At 44.5% G+C, this 21,420-nt stretch overlaps 2 protein-coding genes across 2 annotated transcripts in view; both read right to left on the bottom strand.

The window, feature by feature from the left end:
- The window catches only part of LOC143955519 (uncharacterized), a 346,177-nt gene that overhangs the window by 102,353 nt on the left and 222,404 nt on the right, over positions 1 to 21,420 (bottom strand). The gene's annotated exons all lie outside the window — the stretch shown is intronic.
- On the bottom strand, positions 11,628 to 20,940 carry LOC143955652 (uncharacterized). Its single transcript, XM_077465754.1, has 7 exons — positions 20,789 to 20,940; positions 19,554 to 19,680; positions 18,007 to 18,162; positions 17,481 to 17,589; positions 17,178 to 17,275; positions 16,952 to 17,093; positions 11,628 to 15,562 (listed from the first exon to the last, which is right to left on the bottom strand). Exons 1-7 carry the CDS (start codon positions 20,917 to 20,919, stop codon positions 14,280 to 14,282), a joined length of 2,046 nt encoding a protein of 681 aa, XP_077321880.1. The 5' UTR covers positions 20,920 to 20,940; the 3' UTR covers positions 11,628 to 14,279.

Below are 21,420 nucleotides of genomic sequence, written 5' to 3'. Positions count from 1 at the left end.
AACTGGCGGCCCTCCAGCTGTCGCAAAATTACAAGTCCCATGAGGCATTGCAAGGCTCACAGTTAAAAGCATGACTCCCACCCGGCAGGGGCATGATGGGACTTGGAGTTCCGCAACAGCTGGAGGGCCATCAGTTTGAGACCCATAGATAGAAAGTTGTAAATTTTTCTGGAGATCAGCCAGGGTGTGTCTCATGGGTGCTAAGTGAGCGCTCAATCCCCAACAGGACAGTAGCATTAGAAGATGCATAATTTTTCACAAGAGAACAGGCTCTATGGCAAAAAAAAAAAAAAAACTCCTAATTTGTACAAGATGATGGCGTTGACCATGGTACAGAAAGTAACAAAGGTTTAGCAAAAGAGGAAGCACTGCATGACGATGCTTAAAGGGATTGTAAAGTCTCGTGGTTTTTCACGCTATAAAAATGCACTGATCAATGTATAAATAACACTGGTAGGGAAGGGGTTAACACTGGAGGGGTGATCAAGTGTGTTCCCTAGATGTGTTTTAACTGTTGGGGGCATGGGCTGCCAGGGATATGACAGGGATCGCTGTTCCCGATCACTGGGAACAGAAGATCTCTGACATGTCATCTGGCAGAACGGGGATCCACCTTGTTTACACTGGCAGATCCCCATTCTGTCTCTGTACACCATGAATTGCGGGTTGCCCGCTATCTGCCATGCACGGACCGCCATACAGCTAGGGCATTATGGTTGTCCTCAAAGGGTCGTTTGTATTTGTAAGACTATATATAGTTCGGGGGTGTGCTACTTACCGAGTGCAAAGTTCAGGATTAGGCTATGTACCGAGTGCAGGGTTCGGGGGGGGGGAGCTATGTACAGAGGGCAGAGTTCAGGGGTGCGCTGTGAACAGAGTTTAGGATTAGGCTACGTACCAAATGCAGGGTTCAGGGGTGCCCCATGTACAGAGTGCAGAGTTCAGGGGTGCCTCATGTACAGAGTGCAGAGTTCAGGATTAGGCTACGTACCGAGTGCAGAGTTCAGGATTAGGCTACATACCGAGTGCAGAGTTCAGGGTTGCCTATGTACAGAATTCCGGATTAGGCTACGTACCGAGTGCAGAGTTCAGGGTTGCCTATGTACAGAGTGCAGCGTTCAGGGGTGCCCTGTGTACAGAGTGTAGAGTTCAGAGATGAGCTGTGTACAGTGTGCAGAGTTCCGAATAAGGCTACGTACTGAGTGCAGGGTTCAGGGGTGTCTTATGTACAGAGTTCAGAGGTGCCTATGTACAGATTGCAGAGTTCAGGTGTGTACTGTGTGCAAATTTCAGGAGTGCTTATGTACAGAGGGCAGCATTCAGGGGTGCACTGTTTACAGAGTGCAGAGTTCAGGAATATACTATGTACAGAGTGCAGAGTTCAGGAATATACTATGTACAGAGTGCAGAGTTCAGGAATATACTATGTACAGAGTGCAGAGTTCAGGGGTGGGATGTGTACAGAGTTCATGGGTGCGCTATGTACAGAATGAGAGTTCAAGATTAGACTACATCCTGAGTGCAGAGATCAGGGTTGCCTATGTACAGAGGGCAGAGTCCAGAGGTGCACTGTGTGCAGAGTTCAGGGATGATCTGTGTACAGAGTGCAGATGTCAGGATTAGGCTACGTACCGAGTGCAGAGCTCAGGGGTGCCTATGTATAGAGTGCAGAGTTCAGGGGTGCACTGTGTACCAAGTGCAGGGTTCAGGGGTGCGCTATGTACCGAGTGCAGAGTTCAGGGGTGCCTATGTACAGTGTGCAGAGTTTAGGGGTGCCTTGTGTACAGAATGCAGATTTCAGAATTAGGCTACGTACCGAGTGCAGGGTTTAGGGGGGCGCTATGTACAGAGGGCAGAGTTCAGGGGTGCGCTGTGTACAGAGTTTAGGATTAGACTACGTACCAAGTGCAGGGTTCAGGGGTGCGCTATGTACCGAATGCAGAGTTCAGGATTAGGCTATGTACCGAGTGCAGAGTTCAGGATTAGGCTACGTACCGAGTGCAGAGTTCAGGATTAGGCTACGTACCGAGTGCAGAATTCAGCATTGACTATGTACAGAGTGTTCAGAGATGAGCTGTGTACAGAGTGCAGAGTTCCGAATTAGTCTACGTACCGAGTGCAGGGTTCAGGGGTGCCCTATGTACAGAGTTCAGAGGTGCCTATGTACAGAGTGCAGAGTTCAGGTGTGCCCTGTGTGCAGAGTTCAGGATGCTTATGTACAGAGGGCAGCATTCAGGGGTGCGCTGTGTACAGAGTGCAGAGTTAAAGAATACACTATGTACAGAGTGCAAAGTTCAGGGGTGCGCTATGTACAGAATGCGAGTTCAGGATTAGACTACATCCTGAGTGCAGAGATCAGGGTTGCCTATGTACAGAGCGCAAAGTTCAGAGGTGTGCTGTATATAGAGTGCAGTGTTGGTGAGTGAGCTACAGAGTGTAGGGTTTAGGGGTGTTATATGCAGCTCTTAGGGGTGTAGGGTTGTATTATGTGCAGCTCTTTCACAGACTGTCCATATCTCACCTCCCCCATCCCCCTGGGGACAAGGGCCACGTGAAATGGTCGGGTAGGCAGGTGGGCCTTGTGTTTGCCCCATGTTCTATGGTGTTGTGTCCCAAAGCCGGTGACAATCTGAGAATAGCCCATAGAAGTCTAGGGGGCTGTAATGCACAGGAATGGCCAGGGCAGCGAAGACTTGCAGCACTGGAGGGGGAGAGTGGAATCGGTTAGGTCAGGGGAAGGGGCAAAAAAATCTAAGTACACTTATCTTTTAAAGACATAAAAAATAAGTACATTGATGCACATAAACAGTTGTAGGGAATGTACCCTAGGCCGTAGCATTGTAGGTAGGTACTTTTGTGTAAATCTGAAGCTGTAGTCAGCTCAGGGGCCCATGACTGTCATTGGGTTCCCCGTAAGCTTCCCTAGGTTTTGATATAACTGGGTTCCATCCAGCTTCTGTTCATGTGTTACAGAGGGCTGAGCTAGTTGGTATGTAGTGTTATGGACACCGATCGGCCTGGATTGTCACTGCTTACGTAGTCCTGAGTATTGAGCTAGAAGGGTAATTTTTAGTAAAAGGAATAGGCTTTGGGCCAGCCAGTCTAGGCGGTTGAGGTGGACAGTGTAATATAATACCCACAGGATAACCATCGCCCTTTCTGAACCAGTACAGGCCGAAGATCCATGAAGAGAATGGCACTGCACAGGAGCCGAGGTGACTGTTCAGAGGCCTTGAATGCAATTTCTGAAGGCTAAAGGTATATCACAATGAAAATGTTTTCTACGCAAAAGTGGAAAAGACCCAAAGAAGAGGGAAATAGAAAAGGCTGGTTTTGCTGCTTTATCCAGTGCCTAACCAGATGCAGACCAAACATTCCTTTTATATTTATTTGGATTGCAACAGCTGCCAGAAGTCTGGACATTGAGGAGTGGAGCAGACGACAAGGAGCAGAGCAGGGTGATGAGAAGTAGAAAAAATGATGAGAAGTAGAGTGGGACAATGAGAAGTAGAGTGAGATGACGAGAAGTAGAGTGGGACGACGAGAAGTAGAGTGGGACGACGAGAAGTAGAGTGGGTCGACGAGAAGTAGAGTGGGACGACGAGAAGTAGAGTGGGACAACGAGAAGCAGAGCAGAAGGATGAGAAGTAGAGTGGGACGATGAGAAGTAGAATTGGACGATGAGAAGTAAAGAAAGATGAGAAGTAAAGAGGATGATGAGAAGTAGAGCTCAGGAATTAAAAACAGAGTGGACATGAGAAGCAGAGCAAAACATTGAGGAGTGGAGCAGACTAGGAGGAGCAGAGCAGAATTATGAAAAACAGAGCAGGATGATGAGAAGTTGAACAAACGATGAGAAGTAGAGAGGACGATGATAAGTAGAGTGGGACTATGAGAAGCAGAGTGGGGCAAAGAGAAGTAGAGTGGAACGAAGAGAAGTAAAGTGGAACGATGAAATGCAGAGTGGACTAGGAGGAGCAGAAAAGAAGGATGAGAAGTAGAGTGGGACAATAAGAAGTAGAATGGGGCAATGAGAAGTAGAGTGAGATGAGAAGTAAAGAGGATGATGGCAGTAAAGTGAGATGATAAGTAAAGAGGGGACAATGAGAAGTAGAGCTTGGGAATTAAAAGCAGAATGGACTATGAGAAGCAGAGCAGGACACTGAGGAGTGGAGCAGACTATGAGGCGCAGAGAAGACAATGAAAAACAGAGCAGGATGATGAGATGTGAGATGATAAATAAAGAGGACGATAAGACGTAGAGTGAGATGATAAATAAAGAGGACGATGAGAAGTAGAGTGAGATGATAAATAAAGAGGACGATGAGAAATAGAGTGAGATGATAAATAAAGAGGACAATAAGACATAGAGTGAGATGATAAGTAAAGAGGACGATGAGAAGTAGAGTGGACTAGGAGAAGTAGAAAAAATTATGAGAAGCAAAGTGAGACGATGAGAAGTAGAGTGGACTAGGAGAAGTAGAACAAATTATGAGAAGCAGAGTGAAACGATGAGAAGTAGAGTGGGACAATGAAAATTAGAGTGAACTAGGAGAAGCAGAGCAGAAGGATGAGAAGTAGAACAAATGAAGTGGAGTGAGACAATGAGAAGTAGAATGGGACAATGAGAAGTAGAGTGGGACAATGAGAAGTAGAGTCAAATGAGAAGTAAAGAGGACGATTAGAAATAGAGTCAAATGAGAAGTAAAGAGGACGATGAGAAGTAAAGTGAGCTAATAAGTAAAGAAAACGATGTTGAGCCCGGCCTTCAGAACACCCAGTTTCTTTGTTTGGTGTCAGGAAGCCGTCTTCATCTTTGGGGTCTTCCTGGGGTCGGATGGCAAAATATCAGCCTCTGCACTTGCATCTGCCATGGACCCACTCTTAGACTTCTTGAGTGGTCTGCAGCTCCGGCACTTTCTTTGCCAATGGTCCCATACCCCGGGTATCTCTCGTGAGCTTACGGACCTGGAGAGTATGCGCCATAAGAGGGAACTGATTCCCCACAGTCTCTCTACCATCTACGCTGCCCTGATTCGACTGGCGACAGATTTTAACCCTCTTTCATTTCACGGCAGGAATCCGATCTTGCTATGCAGTTTACCGACCCTCAAAAGGAGAAAGTTCTTCACTTTGCCCAGAAATCTTCCATAGCCAGTATGGTCCAAAAGACCAGTTACAAGATTCTGGCAAGGTGGACTGGTATAAGGGTGCTCACGACTCTGCACCGTATCTTCCCCCAGGTACCCGACACGTGCTGGCGATGCAATGTTGGCCATGGCTCAATGTTACACATCTTTTAGGAGTACCCGAAACTTAGACCTTTCTGGCAAAAGGTAGATAGTACTATCAAACACCTGACTAATGTGGATGTAGCAGACGACCCTGCTGCATGCTTGCCTCACACAGCGGTTCATTAAAAAAATACAAGACCTCACTTACCATTCAGCTACTAAATGCAGCCAGGAGGCCTGTGCACCCACCTTCGATGTCTCTTTAGTTTTCTAGGATCAATGAACTCGGGGACATGGAAGACCTTACGGCTACCCTATATAACCAAGAGGAGTCTTTTCGTGACACTTGGAAGCCATGGCAATATTTTTTTTGTCATAGATGCTTACTTAGAGGAGGTCTCGCAGCCTGGCTGATTCACCACGGGACTTTGCAAGAGTCTCTGGGTGAGAGAACTCGCTCCTCTGGTTCTCAGTTTCGCTGCACAGCCACTGTCACCAAACAAGCCTTTATCGTAGAATGGGAGCGTGACCTAGAGATGGAGTGTTTTCAGCCGAACAAATGTCACATATATTTAGACTCACACATACTAGCTCAATGGACTCCAAGATGCAGGAAACTAACTACAAACTCTTGACACCTGCGGCCCTGTCACGTATATACCCCTCGGTCACAGACCGTTGCTGGCACGGCTGCGGCCAGAAAGGCACGCTCCTCCACATATGGTGGGAATGCCCGGCGATTAGTCCGTTCTGGCTGGAAGTTCGTACCCACATAAAGGAAGCCCTTGAGGTCAATATCCCATTTTCCCCAGTTCGCTTCCTCCTGCACGTCCCTGCCCTCCCTCTCAGCCTTTACAAGAAAAGCACGTTACCACACCTTCTGAATGCCGCCATAAGGCTTATACCTCTCTACTGGAAACACCCGCAGGTCCCTACTGTAGAGGAATGGTGCAAGAAGGTGGATGAAATTAGAGAGGCGGAGGAGTGGGTAGCGAGGTGCAGGGACATCAGTGAAGGGTTCACTACTATCTTTGGCTTAAACACACTGCTGACCCAGACCCTGTGCCATGAAACCTGGAAGTTGCGCTGTTGGAGTTAGCTGAGCCCTCGCTGAAAGTGCCTGTTAATGGTGATGGGCATGCCTGACTCTGACTTGCCATAATCCTTTGTGATACTGAGGTCCTTTTTTTTGTCATTTCCCATTTTGTTTTTTTTTCTTTCTCTGGCTAATAGATCTGCAAAATCTCATGTTTGCCATATTTTATACAAATAATTTCTATGTTTTTTGTTTTGTGTTTTTTTTTTCTCTCTCTTTTTAGTTACTGTTCCTATTATGCACTGATGGTTGCACTAAGTGAGCCTTGACCGATTAACCTTAGTGCCTTGGTGGGCCCCAGCCTGGGGAAGCTGCTGGGGGTGCCTGGACGGCTTTACCCCTAGATGGAGGTATGATGGAGGCTTTGTTGCCCCCTTTCTCTGGGGGTGGGGCTGGGCGGGTCTGGGCAATGCCCTGGAGTATACATTGCCAGCCTTCATCTTGGGTCAGGCTCACTCTCAGATTAGCAGAGGGGAACCCGCCTCCCCCACCCTGGAACTGTAACCGTGTATGTTTTCATTCCCTTCCCTAACCCTCTACCCAATACCTTATGTCCCCCTGTTTCCATGCTATGTCATGTTGATGTACTTACCTCTACGGTTAAATCTGCTATCTTTCAAACCCTCATTGTTGAGGTATTGTTGACATTTTATACGTCAAATTAAAATAAAGATTATATAAAAAAATAAAGAGGACAATGAGAAGTAGAGTGAGATGATAAAGAGGATGATGAGAAATAGAGTGAGATGATAAATAAAGAGGACAATGAAATGTAGAGTGAGATGATAAATAAAGAGGACAATGAGACGTAGAGTGAGATGATAAATAAAGAGGACGATGAGACGTAGAGTGAGATGATACATAAAGAGGACGATGAGACGCAGAGTGAGATGATAAATAAAGAGGACGATGAGACGCAGATTGAGATGATAAATAAAGAGGACGATGAGACGCAGAGTGAGATGATAAATAAAGAGGACGATGAGACGTAGAGTGAGATGATAAATAAAGAGGACGATAAGACGTAGAGTGAGATGATAAATAAAGAGGACGATGAGACGTAGAGTGAGATGATAAATAAAAATTACGATGAGAAGTAGAGTGAGATGATAAATAAAGAGGACGATGAGACGTAGAGTGAGATGATAAATAAAGAGGACGATGAGACGTAGAGTGAGATGATAAATAAAGAGGACGATGAGACGTAGAGTGAGATGATAAAGAGGACAATAAGACGTAGAGTGAGATGATAACTAAAGAGGACGATTAGACGCCGAGTGAGATGATAAATAAAGAGGACGATGAGACGTAGAGTGAGATGATAAATAAAGAGGACGATGAGACGTACAGTAAGATGATAAATAAAGAGGACGGTGAGACGTAGAGTGAGATGATAAATAAAGAGGACGATGAGACGCAGAGTGAAATGATAAATAAAGAGGACGATGAGACGTAGAGTGAGATGATAAATAAAGAGGACGATGAGACGCAGAGTGAGATGATAAAGAAGACGATGAGACGTAGAGTGAGATGATAAATAAAGAGGACGATGAGAAGTAGAGTGAGATGATAAATAAAGAGGACGATGAAACATAGAGTGAGATGATAAATAAAGAGGACGATAAGACGTACAGTGAGATGATAAATAAAGAGGACGATGAGACGCAGAGTGAGATGATAAATAAAGAGGACGATGAGACGTAGAGTGAGATGATAAATAAAGAGGACGATGAGACGTAGAGTGAGATGATAAAGAGGACGATGAGACATAGAGTGAGATGATAAAGAGGACGATGAGACATAGAGTGAGATGATAAAGAGGACAATGAGAAGTAGAGTGAGATGATAAATAAAGAGGACGATGAGACGTAGAGTGAGATGATAAATAAAGAGGATGATGAGACGTAGAGTGAGATGATAAATAAAGAGGACGATGAGATGTAGAGTGAGATGATAAATAAAAAAGGACGATGAGACGTAGAGTGAGATGATAAATAAAGGGGACGATGAGACGTAGAGTGAGATGATAAATAAAGAGGGCGATGAGACGTAGAGTGAGATGATAAATAAAGAGGATGATGAGACGTAGAGTGAGATGATAAATAAAGAGGACGATGAGATGTAGAGTGAGATGATAAATAAAGAGGACGATGAGACGTAGAGTGAGATGATAAAGAGGATGATGAGACGTAGAGTGAGATGATAAAGAGGACGATGAGACGTAGAGTGAGATGATAAGTAAAGAGGACAATGAGACGTAGAGTAAGATGATAAATAAAGAGGACGATGAGACGTAGAGTGAGATGATAAAGAGGACGATGAGACATAGAGTGAGATGATAAATAAAGAGGACGATGAGACGTAGAGTGAGATGATAAATAAAGGGGACGATGAGACGTAGAGTGAGATGATAAAGAGGACAATGAGAAGTAGAGTGAGATGATAAATAAAGAGGACGATGAGACGTAGAGTGAGATGATAAATAAAGAGGATGATGAGACGTAGAGTGAGATGATAAATAAAGAGGACGATGAGATGTAGAGTGAGATGATAAATAAAAAAGGACGATGAGACGTAGAGTGAGATGATAAATAAAGGGGACGATGAGACGTAGAGTGAGATGATAAAGAGGACAATGAGAAGTAGAGTGAGATGATAAATAAAGAGGACGATGAGACGTAGAGTGAGATGATAAAGAGGATGATGAGACGTAGAGTGAGATGATAAAGAGGATGATGAGACGTAGAGTGAGATGATAAAGAGGATGATGAGACGTAGAGTGAGATGATAAAGAGGATGATGAGACGTAGAGTGAGATGATAAATAAAGAGGACGATGAGATGTAGAGTGAGATGATAAATAAAGAGGACGATGAGACGTAGAGTGAGATGATAAATAAAAATTACGATGAGAAGTAGAGTGAGATGATAAATAAAGAGGACGATGAGACGTAGAGTGAGATGATAAATAAAGAGGACGATGAGACGTAGAGTGAGATGATAAATAAAGAGGACGATGAGACGTAGAGTGAGATGATAAATAAAGAGGACGATGAGACGTAGAGTGAGATGATAAATAAAGAGGACGATGAGACGTAGAGTGAGATGATAAATAAAGAGGACGATAAGACGTAGAGTGAGATGATAAATAAAGAGGACGATGAGACGTAGAGTGAGATGATAAATAAAAATTACGATGAGAAGTAGAGTGAGATGATAAATAAAGAGGACGATGAGACGTAGAGTGAGATGATAAATAAAGAGGACGATGAGACGTAGAGTGAGATGATAAATAAAGAGGACGATGAGACGTAGAGTGAGATGATAAAGAGGACAATAAGACGTAGAGTGAGATGATAACTAAAGAGGACGATTAGACGCCGAGTGAGATGATAAATAAAGAGGACGATGAGACGTAGAGTGAGATGATAAATAAAGAGGACGATGAGACGTACAGTAAGATGATAAATAAAGAGGACGGTGAGACGTAGAGTGAGATGATAAATAAAGAGGACGATGAGACGCAGAGTGAAATGATAAATAAAGAGGACGATGAGACGTAGAGTGAGATGATAAATAAAGAGGACGATGAGACGCAGAGTGAGATGATAAAGAAGACGATGAGACGTAGAGTGAGATGATAAATAAAGAGGACGATGAGAAGTAGAGTGAGATGATAAATAAAGAGGACGATGAAACATAGAGTGAGATGATAAATAAAGAGGACGATAAGACGTACAGTGAGATGATAAATAAAGAGGACGATGAGACGCAGAGTGAGATGATAAATAAAGAGGACGATGAGACGTAGAGTGAGATGATAAATAAAGAGGACGATGAGACGTAGAGTGAGATGATAAAGAGGACGATGAGACATAGAGTGAGATGATAAATAAAGAGGACGATGAGACGTAGAGTGAGATGATAAAGAGGACAATGAGAAGTAGAGTGAGATGATAAATAAAGAGGACGATGAGACGTAGAGTGAGATGATAAATAAAGAGGATGATGAGACGTAGAGTGAGATGATAAATAAAGAGGACGATGAGATGTAGAGTGAGATGATAAATAAAAAAGGACGATGAGACGTAGAGTGAGATGATAAATAAAGGGGACGATGAGACGTAGAGTGAGATGATAAATAAAGGGGACGATGAGACGTAGAGTGAGATGATAAAGAGGACAATGAGAAGTAGAGTGAGATGATAAATAAAGAGGACGATGAGACGTAGAGTGAGATGATAAATAAAGAGGACGATGAGACGTAGAGTGAGATGATAAATAAAGAGGACGATGAGACGTAGAGTGAGATGATAAATAAAGAGGACGATGAGACGTAGAGTGAGATGATAAATAAAGAGGACGATGAGACGTAGAGTGAGATGATAAAGAGGATGATGAGATGTAGAGTGAGATGATAAAGAGGATGATGAGACGTAGAGTGAGATGATAAAGAGGATGATGAGACGTAGAGTGAGATGATAAAGAGGATGATGAGACGTAGAGTGAGATGATAAAGAGGACGATGAGACGTAGAGTGAGATGATAAATAAAGAGGACGATGAGACGTAGAGTGAGATGATAAATAAAGAGGACGATGAGACGTAGAGTGAGATGATAAATAAAGAGGACGATGAGACGTAGAGTGAGATGATAAATAAAGAGGATGATGAGACGTAGAGTGAGATGATAAATAAAGAGGACGATGAGATGTAGAGTGAGATGATAAATAAAAAAGGACGATGAGACGTAGAGTGAGATGATAAATAAAGAGGACGATGAGAAGTAGAGTGAGATGATAAATAAAGAGGACGATGAGAAGTAGAGTGAGATGATAAATAAAGAAGATGATGAGAAGTAGAGTGAGATGATAAATAAAGAAGATGATGAGAAGTAGAGTGAGATGATAAATAAAGAGGACGATGAGAAGTAGAGTGAGATGATAAATAAAGAAGATGATGAGAAGTAGAGTGAGATGATAAATAAAGAGGACGATGAGACGTAGAGTGAGATGATAAATAAAGAGGACGATGAGAAGTAGAGTGAGATGATAAATAAAGAAGATGAGGAGAAGTAGAGTGAGATGATATGATGATATTCGTTTGCTTTCAGGAACTGCAGCCATCACAGACCCATCCTCCCTTCCCCACTTACCTTTCCATCATCCTCCTTCCTCCACATAAATCTTCTTACCCAAAAACCCATAATGATTTTTAGGTAACTCAAATTCTCTATATTTTATATCTAAAAATATGATTTTGTCTGGTCACAATCACACAATAACGACTCCCAAAGCAGTGCGATAACTTTCATTTATGCTCATTATACAATACATCACCATGTACATCGTCAAATATATCAAAGTACATTGTGAGAACTTCCTCCATTTTTCTACTTCCGGTGAGCCCACTTCCTGTTTTATTTACCTTTCTACTCTACTATTATAATAATAATAATAATTAAAAAAAAAACAGCATATAAAAAGATAAATGTATTACCTTGTCAAAATGTAATCCATCCATAAGAACTAATTATTACAGCATTAGATATCAGGATGGAAGAATACAAAAAATGGTAATGTGCGAGATTTCAGATTTTCTAACCTAACCCGAAATGTTTTAGACCTAATCATAATAAAGAAAATATATACAAAACCTCTACGTCAGTGGTCGTCAAACCGTAGGCCTTCGTTTGCTTTTATCTGGCTCACGGGGCAATATTTCATCCTCTTACACCAACCATGGGGCATAATTCCCCCCCCCCCGCCATGAAGTCAATGAAGGGGCAGAGTTCCTCCCAAGGACACCAGTGATGAGGCACAATTCTTCCCAGTGACATCAACGGTGGGGCACGATCCGCTTCACCCAAGGACACCAACGGTGGGCCGCAATTCCTCTTACCGACACCAAACAGGGGGCATTGTTTATTCCCATTGATGCCGGGACAGTTTCTTACTTCCAATGGCCACAGTCCGACCACCCACGAGCCCCCCCCCCCCCTTCCGTAAAGTCTGAAGGACATTAAACTGGCTCTTTGGAAAGTTTGGAGCCTTGCTCTACGTAATCCCTTTAATATCTTTCTTCGGGTCTTGCTTGGAGTTCCTTGACAGGATGGTGTCCATAGTCCCAGAAGACATTGGGTTATATACATCATAATGCAGATATCATCTCACTACAAAAGTCCTTTCAAAACTTGAACTATGCGTAATATAAAACGGTAAACGATGTAGGTATCTTGAAAATCATGTACACAGGACTTTCGTAACATATGCCATTATTAGAGACTAAATGGAGAAAGCGAAAATAGAAAAAAAAAGGGTTGGGAGGGGGGTATATTTTTAGACAGAAAGCTTGATAATAGTACACAATGCCAGGCAGCTGCTGCAAAGACTAGCAAAATCCTAAGAAGCATTTAAAGGGTGACTGGGGCTAATAAAATGTAATTATTTGTACACTATATTACCAAAAGTATTGGGACGCCTGCCTTTACACTCACACACATGAACTTTAATGGCATCCCAGTCTTAAGTCCGTAGGGTTCAATATTGAGTTGGCTCCACCCTTTGCAGCTATAACAGCTTCAACTCTTCTGGGAAGGCAGTCCACAAGGTTTAGGAGCGTGTCTATGGGAACGTTTGAACATTCTTCCAGAAGTATTGGGACGCCTGCCTTTTACACGCACATGAACTTTAATGACATCCCAGTCTTAGTCCGTAGGGTCCAATATTGAGTTGGCCCTCCCTTTGCAGCTATAACAGCTTCAACTCTTCTGGGAAGGCTGTCCACAAGGTTTAGGAGCGTGTCTATGGGAACGTTTGAACATTCTTCCAGAAGTATTGGGACGCCTGCCTTTTACACGCACATGAACTTTAATGACATCCCAGTCTTAGTCCGTAGGGTTCAATATTGAGTTGGCCCCACCCTTTGCAGTTATAACAGCATTTAACTCTTCTGGGAAGGCCGTCCACAAGGTTTAGGAGTGTGCCTATGGGAATGTTTGACCATTCTTCCAGAAGCGCATTTGTGAGGTCAGGAACTGATATTGGACGAAAAGCCCTGGTTTGCAGTCTCCGCTCTAATTCATCCCAAACGTGTATTATCAGCTTGAGGTGCAGGCCAGTCAAGTTCCTCAACCCCAAACTCGCTCATCCATGTCTTTATGGACCTTGCTTTGTGCACTGGTGGGCAGTCATGTTGGAACAGGAAGGGGCCGTCCCCAAACTGTTCCCACAAAGTTGGGAGCATGAAATTGTCCAAAAAGTCTTGGTGTGCCGACATCTTAAGAGTTCCCTTCACTGGAACTAAGGGGCCAAATGCAACCTCTGAAAAACAACCCCCACACCATAATCCCCGCTCCACCAAATGATTTGGACCAGTGCACAAAGCAAGGTCCATAAAGACATGGATGAGCGAGTTTGGGGTGGAGGAACTTGACTGGCCTGCACAACCCGATAGAACAACTTTGGGATGAATAAGGCCGGGGTCACACTGTAACTCGCTGTGGAACGCACATGAGCGCAGTGCATCCCTGTTCCCCATTTAGTGGGATGAATCAGGGCCAATTCTATGCCTGAATTTGGCCCTGAAATGGAGCCAAAGATGTACAGGGAGCCAGTCACATTCTTCTCACACTCGGCCTTAGAGCGGAGGCTACGAGCCAGGCCTTCACACCCAACATCAGTTCCTGACCCCACAAATGCTCTTCTGGAAGAATGGTCAAACATTCCCATAGACACTCCTAAACCTTGTGGACGGCCTTCCCAGAAGAGTTGAAGCTGTTATAGCTTCAAAGGGAGGGCCAACTCAATAATGAACCCTATGGACTAAGACTGGGAGGACATTAAAGTTCATGTGCGTGTAAAGGTGGGCGTCCCAATACTTTTGGCAATATAGTGTACATGCAAGCCCCTCAGCTATTAGAAAGATATAACCGTTCGATGGATGGAACAGTCTATGAAGTCGTCGTGTGGGTTTTCTGATGTGCCATTAGATGTGATTTTAGAGTGAAACATTTCCCACACTCTGAACACGAATAAGGGCGCTCTCCCATGTGAATCTTCTGGTGTGTAAGCAGGTTTCCTTGCTGAGTGAAAGACTTCCCGCAGTCCGAACACGAAAACGGGCGCTCGCCGGTGTGAATCCTCTGGTGCGTAAGAAGGTGTCCTCTCTCGACGAAACACTTCCCGCACTCTGAACACGAAAATGGACGCTCACCGGTATGCTTTCTCTGGTGCGTAAGAAGGTCTGCTTTCCGCATGAAACTTTTCCCGCACTCCGAGCACGAAAATGGACGCTCGCCCGTGTGACCTCTCTGGTGTCTAAGAAGGTCTCCTTTCTGAGTGTAACATTTCCCGCACTCTGAGCAGGAGAAGGGGCGCTCGCCTGTATGACTTCTCTGGTGCCTGTGGAAATTCTTTTTCCAAGTAAAACACTTCCCGCAGTCCGGACAGGCGTAAGGACGCTCACCTGTGTGACTCTTCTGGTGAACGATGAGGATCCTTTTGCGCGTAAAACATTTCCCGCACTCCGGACAGGAAAAAGGACGCTCGTCTGAGTGGCTCGTCATGTGTATAACAAGGCTTCCTTTCTGAGTGAAACATTTCCCGCACTCCGGACAGGAAAAAGGGCGCTCGCCCGTGTGACATCTTTGGTGTCTAAGGAGGTGCTCGTTCCGGGTGAAGCATTTCCCGCACACTGCACATGAGAAAAGACTCCCACCTGTGTGAAGTCTCCGGTGCCTCAGAAGGTGTTCTTTCCGAGTGAAACTCTGATCGCACTCTGTGCAGGGGAAAATGCGCTCACCCGTGTGGGTTTTCTGGTGTTTAAGAAAGTCCCTATTCCACGCGAAACATTCTCCGCAATCTGGACACGTAAATGGACCCTCACAATTCTCCGCGCTTTCCTCTTCCCCTATAGATATTTCTGATGTTAGACCTGTATCAATCTCAGAACCTGCGGATATTTTATCATCTAGGCTAGTAACAATCTCTAATTTACCAGAAGAGGAACTCTGAAGATGTGAGGATCTATCTACACTGTGAAGTCTCGGATAGATTATTTTGTTAACAGCGTGTGAATTTTCAAAGGACTCTTCGAGATGGGAGGGACCCGGGGACCCATCTGCACAGTATAGGTTTACTCCCGGGGAAAATTCTTCTGCGCCATCATCTTCCGCATTACAATCCGATGAAGAATGTTGACTCTTCAATGTATCTTGGACATTGTATCCACCTGCTGCAGAACACATTTATGAAAGTCTGTTAGTCGGTGGGGAGTTATGTACAGTCATGACATCAACATTTGTTAGGAACATGACGTTATATTGAGGAATGGAGATGGACCTTTCATATGGTGTACAGTCATGACATCAACATTTGTTAGGAACATGACGTTATATCGAGGAAAAGAGATGGACCTTTCATATGGTGTACAGTATCTCCTCCTCATTTGTTGAGAACATGAAGTTATATTGAGGAATGGAGGTGGACCTTTCATATGATGTACAGTATCTCCTCCTCATTTGTTGGGAACATGACGTTATATTGAGGAATGGAGATGGACCTTTCATATGGTGTACAGTATCTCCTCCTCATTTGTTGGGAACATGACGTTATATTGAGGAATGGAGATGGACCTTTCATATGGTGTACAGTATCTCCTCCTCATTTGTTGGGAACATGACGTTATATTGAGGAATGGAGATGGACCTTTCATATGGTGTACAGTATCTCCTCCTCATTTGTTGGGAACATGACGTTATATTGAGGAATGGAGATGGACCTTTCATATGATGTACAGTATCTCCTCCTCATTTGTTGAGAACATGACGTTATATTGAGGAATGGAGATGGACCTTTCATATGGTGTACAGTATCTCCTCCTCATTTGTTGGGAACATGACGTTATATTGAGGAACGGAGATGGACCTTTCATATGGTGTACAGTATCTCGTCCTCATTTGTTGGGAACAAGACGTTATATTGAGGAACGGAGATGGACCTTTCATATGGTGTACAGTATCTCGTCCTCATTTGTTGGGAACATGCCGTTATATTGAGGAACGGAGATGGACCTTTCATATGGTGTACAGTATCTCGTCCTCATTTGTTGGGAACATGACGTTATATTGAGGAATGGAGATGGACCTTTCATATGGTGTACAGTATCTCCTCCTCATTTGTTGGGAACATGACGTTATATTGAGGAATGGAGATGGACCTTTCATATGGTGTACAGTATCTCCTCCTCATTTGTTGGGAACATGACGTTATATTGAGGAATGGAGATGGACCTTTCATATGGTGTACAGTATCTCCTCCTCATTTGTTGGGAACATGACGTTATATTGAGGAATGGAGATGGACCTTTCATATGGTGTACAGTATCTCCACCTCATCTGTTGGGAACATGACGTTATATTGAGGAATGGAGATGGACCTTTCATATGGTGTACAGTATCTCCTCCTCATTTGTTGGGAACATGATGTAATATTGAGTAATAGATTCCCATTCATCTCCTCCTTAGTTGACAATCTGAAACTCTACTTATTGTCCATTTGTAAAAGTATTAAAGTACAATAACAATGTGACAACCCCTCTCTACATTTAGTATTCATTGCTTACCTGTGTTAATGTCTAGTGGAAATTCCTCTTCTTTAACGGTAACCATGATTTCTTCCTCCTCTGTAGACTGTTGATCAGGCCTCATATATGTCTCCTCTCCTCCATCCTTCTCCTCAACTTTCATAATAATCAGGTCTTCCCCCTAAAATAAGAACATGTATATCCCGAATTTTTTCCAAGAACTGCTCCAAAACATTTTGAGTTCTAGATGCGTGACGCTGTGTACCTGGTATTGTCGGGGCATGTTGTAATCCTCCTGTGTGGAGTCCTGGAAATAAACAGGGCTGGGACATCTCTCTGGTGGACTTCTTGTACTGGAGCCGCCTGTAGGTAAAACACAAACACTGACTGAATATAATGGGGAAGACGTGCATATTTTGTAAGGAGCCCCAGACCAAAAGATAAGAGTCCAAATTTATATATTGATGTTATGTTAAAAAGACAGCGAACACGTTTTGGGTGGGGGTCAAAGGAATTCCAGGTGGACCCTTCATACTGCTCTCTCCTTTACGATAAAGTCTCCTCTTACCCGGTGATGTGAGGGGCGGCTGATTCTCCATCATGACGTCCTTGAAGAAATCCTTGGGTTCTTCTGAATCCTCCCACTGCTCAGCGGCATCTTGGGTTTTTAAAGTAAGCTGAGGAGCACAGTAATATAGAAATAATAAATCAAGAAACATATCTAAAGTTCAACACTACAAAACGCATGTGACAAATAATTCCCCTGTGGCCAAGAAGGAAATATCTGAAGAACCTGGAATGGATCTCAATTGGAAGGAAGAAGGAACATAGTTTTGATATTTTTACACACTGAGGACACTTGCAAACACATGGCGGGTCCTATTGTGGACAGTCAACTCCATGGAATACTAGGATTGAGAATAGACAAGAGATTATTTCAAGTCCATCCATTTCTAAGAAGCATCCATACATCCTTTGGAGTCCACCTGATTTGCCTCATTACATCATCAGGATTTTCCTTATCTAGACTGGATTACACAACGACAGAGCCATGGCACATCCCATAATATCCCAGAATTCCCGGCACCGTTCACCTCTCCAGTCAGCAGCTCAATCATCTTGTAGGTGGCTTCCAGAATCTTCTGAATGTTGCGTTTATTAGATTCCCTGGATTTGGGTGGAGGTGGAACATGAGGACGACCAGTTGGTGTTAGTGGCTCCTTAGAAGTCTTCTTCACTACTTCATAATCCTATTAAAGGAAACAAAAATAATTACTGCCACCCACACTCCCAGAATCCTCCTCACCTCTCCGGTCAGGTCTGTGTTTTATTAATAGAGATAAGAGTGACGTCATGTGACCTCCCAGAATCCTCCTCACCTGTCAGGTCCGTGTTTTATTAATAGAGATGAGTGATGTCATGTGACCTCCCAGAATCCTCCTCACCTGTCAGGTCAGGTCCGTGTTTTATTAATAGAGATAAGAGTGACGTCATGTGACCTCCCAGAATCCTCCTCACCTCTCCGGTCAGGTCCGTGTTTTATTAATAGAGATAAGAGTGACGTCATGTGACCTCCCAGAATCCTCCTCACCTCTCCGGTCAGGTCCGTGTTTTATTAATAGAGATGAGAGTGATGTCATGTGACCTTCCAGAATCCTCCTCACCTCTCCGGTCAGGTCTGTGTTTTATTAATAGAGATAAGAGTGATGTCATGTGACCTCCCTGAATCCTCCTCACCTCTCCGGTCAGGTCCGTGTTTTATTAATAGAGATAAGAGTGATGTCATGTGACCTCCCAGAATCCTCCTCACCTCTCCGGTCAGGTCCGTGTTTTATTAATAGAGATGAGAGTGATGTCATGTGACCTTCCAGAATCCTCCTCACCTCTCCGGTCAGGTCCGTGTTTTATTAATAGAGATAAGAGTGACGTCATGTGACCTCCCAGAATCCTCCTCACCTCTCCGGTCAGGTCCGTGTTTTATTAATAGAGATGAGAGTGATGTCATGTGACCTTCCAGAATCCTCCTCACCTCTCCGGTCAGGTCTGTGTTTTATTAATAGAGATAAGAGTGATGTCATGTGACCTCCCAGAATCCTCCTCACCTCTCCGGTCAGGACTGTGTTTTATTAATAGAGATAAGAGTGATGTCATCTGACCTCCCAGAATCCTCCTCACCTCTCCGGTCAGGTCTGTGTTTTATTAAAGTGGTTGTATAGTCAAAATGTTAAGTTTTACCTACAGGTAAGCCTACTTGTAGGTAAAAATGATATTCCCCTCACAATGAGCCGCTGACTTCGACAGCGCATGCGCACAGGGGATTCTCGGCTGAAAGCCCGGCAGACTCTGGACTATGCCGGAAAGAAGTCTCCCGCGACACCGCGGCTCCAGCCACTCACAGCGATGGAGCCTCGATACCCGGAAGACACGCCGAGGCAACATGTCAGCTCCCTCGGCATGGACCAGGTGAGTTACCGACGCCTCGTTCTAAGGTGAGTATTTCATAATGAGATAGTATGCGGCATACTAGCTCATTATGCCTTTTGCCTTGCAGGTGTATACAAAAAATAATAAAATTTGGGGTACACAACCGCTTTAATAGAGATAAGAGTGATGTCATGTGATCTCCCAGAATCCTCCTCACCTCTCCGGTCAGCATGTAGATGATCTCCACAGTGAGGTCCAATACCCTCTCGGTCATGTGACTCCACTTCTTATCCATTCTTATTGATGTGGTCATGTGATGTATACAGGACACGCCTCTCTGTAGACTGATAAGAAGTTCTGAATTATGTGGAGTGAAGCACTGTAGACTATATTAGTATCTGTTATGGGCTCTGAGCCTTACACAGAGTATTCCTTTTGTTATGAATGTATATGAAACATGATCTGTCTTTGCAACCCCTAACAATCAATAGTCTTCCGTTGTACATTTTTGGACTGTCACCACTAAGTAAAACCGCCCACCTCACCCACACCCCCCACCCACCTTTCACCCATCCTTCTGCAACACTGCACCTCTCAATACCACTCCTGTGCCTTTCCTCCACTACGGAACCTCACCCCCCTACTTATCACCATCTCTGTGCATGCTTCTAATTCTACTACACCTCTGCATGCCACCCTCTCCGCTCTAACCTCACTCCTACACGTAGTGCCCTACCTCCCTCTGCATGTCCCTGAACCTCATTCACTATCCCTGTGCACACTTCTCCTAATTCTACTACACATCCCCACTCTCACCTCACTCCTACACATGGTGCCCACCCTCCCTCTCCTTGAACCCCCCCCACCTCATCACCCTCCCTGTGCACGCTTCTCCTAATTCTACCACACCTCTGCATGCCGCTCCTCCCTGCTCTCACCTCACTCCTACACATAGTGCCCACCCTCCTTCTCCATGTCCCTTAACCCCTCTCCCCCACTCATCACCATCCCTGTGCATGCTTCTAATTCTACTACACCTCCCTGCTCTCTCCTCACTCCTACATATAGTGCCCACCCTCCCTCTCCATGTCCCTGAACCTGATCCACCATCACTGTGCATGGTTCTCCCAATTCTACTACACCTCCCCACTCTCACCTCACTCCTACACATAGTGCCCACCCTCCCTCTCCATGTCCCTTAAACCCCCTCCACCCCATGCTTTCAACACCCTAACCTTGCTGGTCCTGGGAAAATCACACTTAGAGTGTAAGCTCCTCTGGTACAGAGATTGATGTGACTGGCTCAGTGATCTCTGTACAGCACTGCGGTATATGTCAGAGCTATATAAATGTATAATAATAATAGCGTGTGACAGTGGGGGAGGGGACATAAGAGCGTAAGCTCCTCCAGTACAGAGACTGACGTGAGCGATTCATGTAAAATCTTATTACCTTCTCTGCTGCCAGTTCCAGCAATGTCTCCTGTATTTCCTCTCAACAATTCCCCTCACCCACAATTTCCTGTCTGTTAGTTCATTTCCTGTCTGTACATTCCACAACTTCCCCCTTTTGTATGACATCATTTCCTGTCCATTGGTCCCAGCAACTTCCTGCCTGTGGCCGCTGTTCAGTGTAAGAGATGTGGCCACCTTGTGGAGAATTAGGGGAACTGCAGCATTTTTGTTCCAACGCTAACCGTCTGTGATGTTTGGTGTTTGGAAGTCACCGCTCTCTCTGGGGATCGCCATCGCGCTCCGCAGGGATCTACGTTGGGAGGAGAGCCAGTTCCGGCGTTCCAGAAGTCATACGCTGGATGTTTGCCCATCTCTCCTGGACGCCTTTCCTCCTGGCGGCAGTATTTTGGCAGAAAAAATCAATAAAAACGCATGTAATGTGTTTGGGAGCATCTAGGCACGTCAAGCCCTTGGGCATGAATTAATTTCATTAGCCAGAATAAAAGGCGCGGTTGAGTCACTCCTTCGCATACCGGTGTCCTCAGTGACCCCTGTGTCCTCAATGACTCCTTTGCGTACCGGTGTCCTCAGTGATCCCTGTGTCCTTAGTGACTCCTTTGCGTACCGGTG

The sequence above is a fragment of the Lithobates pipiens genome, unplaced genomic scaffold, assembly GCF_037356315.1.
Source record: "Lithobates pipiens isolate NorthernLeopardFrog02 unplaced genomic scaffold, aLitPip1_a1.2 Scaffold_35, whole genome shotgun sequence".
NCBI lineage: Eukaryota > Metazoa > Chordata > Amphibia > Anura > Ranidae > Lithobates > Lithobates pipiens.
The sequence above is the reverse complement of the archived record's forward strand: the minus strand, read 5'-3'. Positions and strand labels throughout refer to the sequence as shown.

Bases quoted from the DNA above. Each gene is read 5' to 3' on its own strand.
- LOC143955652 (XM_077465754.1), bottom strand. From the start codon at position 20,919: ATGATGTCATACAAAAGGGGGAAGTTGTGGAATGTACAGACAGGAAAT. The intron at 18,163-19,553 runs GTGAGGAGGATT...TTCCTTTAATAG, and splicing joins TCTACATGCTGACCGGAGAG to GATTATGAAGTAGTGAAGAA. The intron at 17,590-18,006 runs GTGAACGGTGCC...TGTGCTCCTCAG, and splicing joins TTGAGCTGCTGACTGGAGAG to CTTACTTTAAAAACCCAAGA.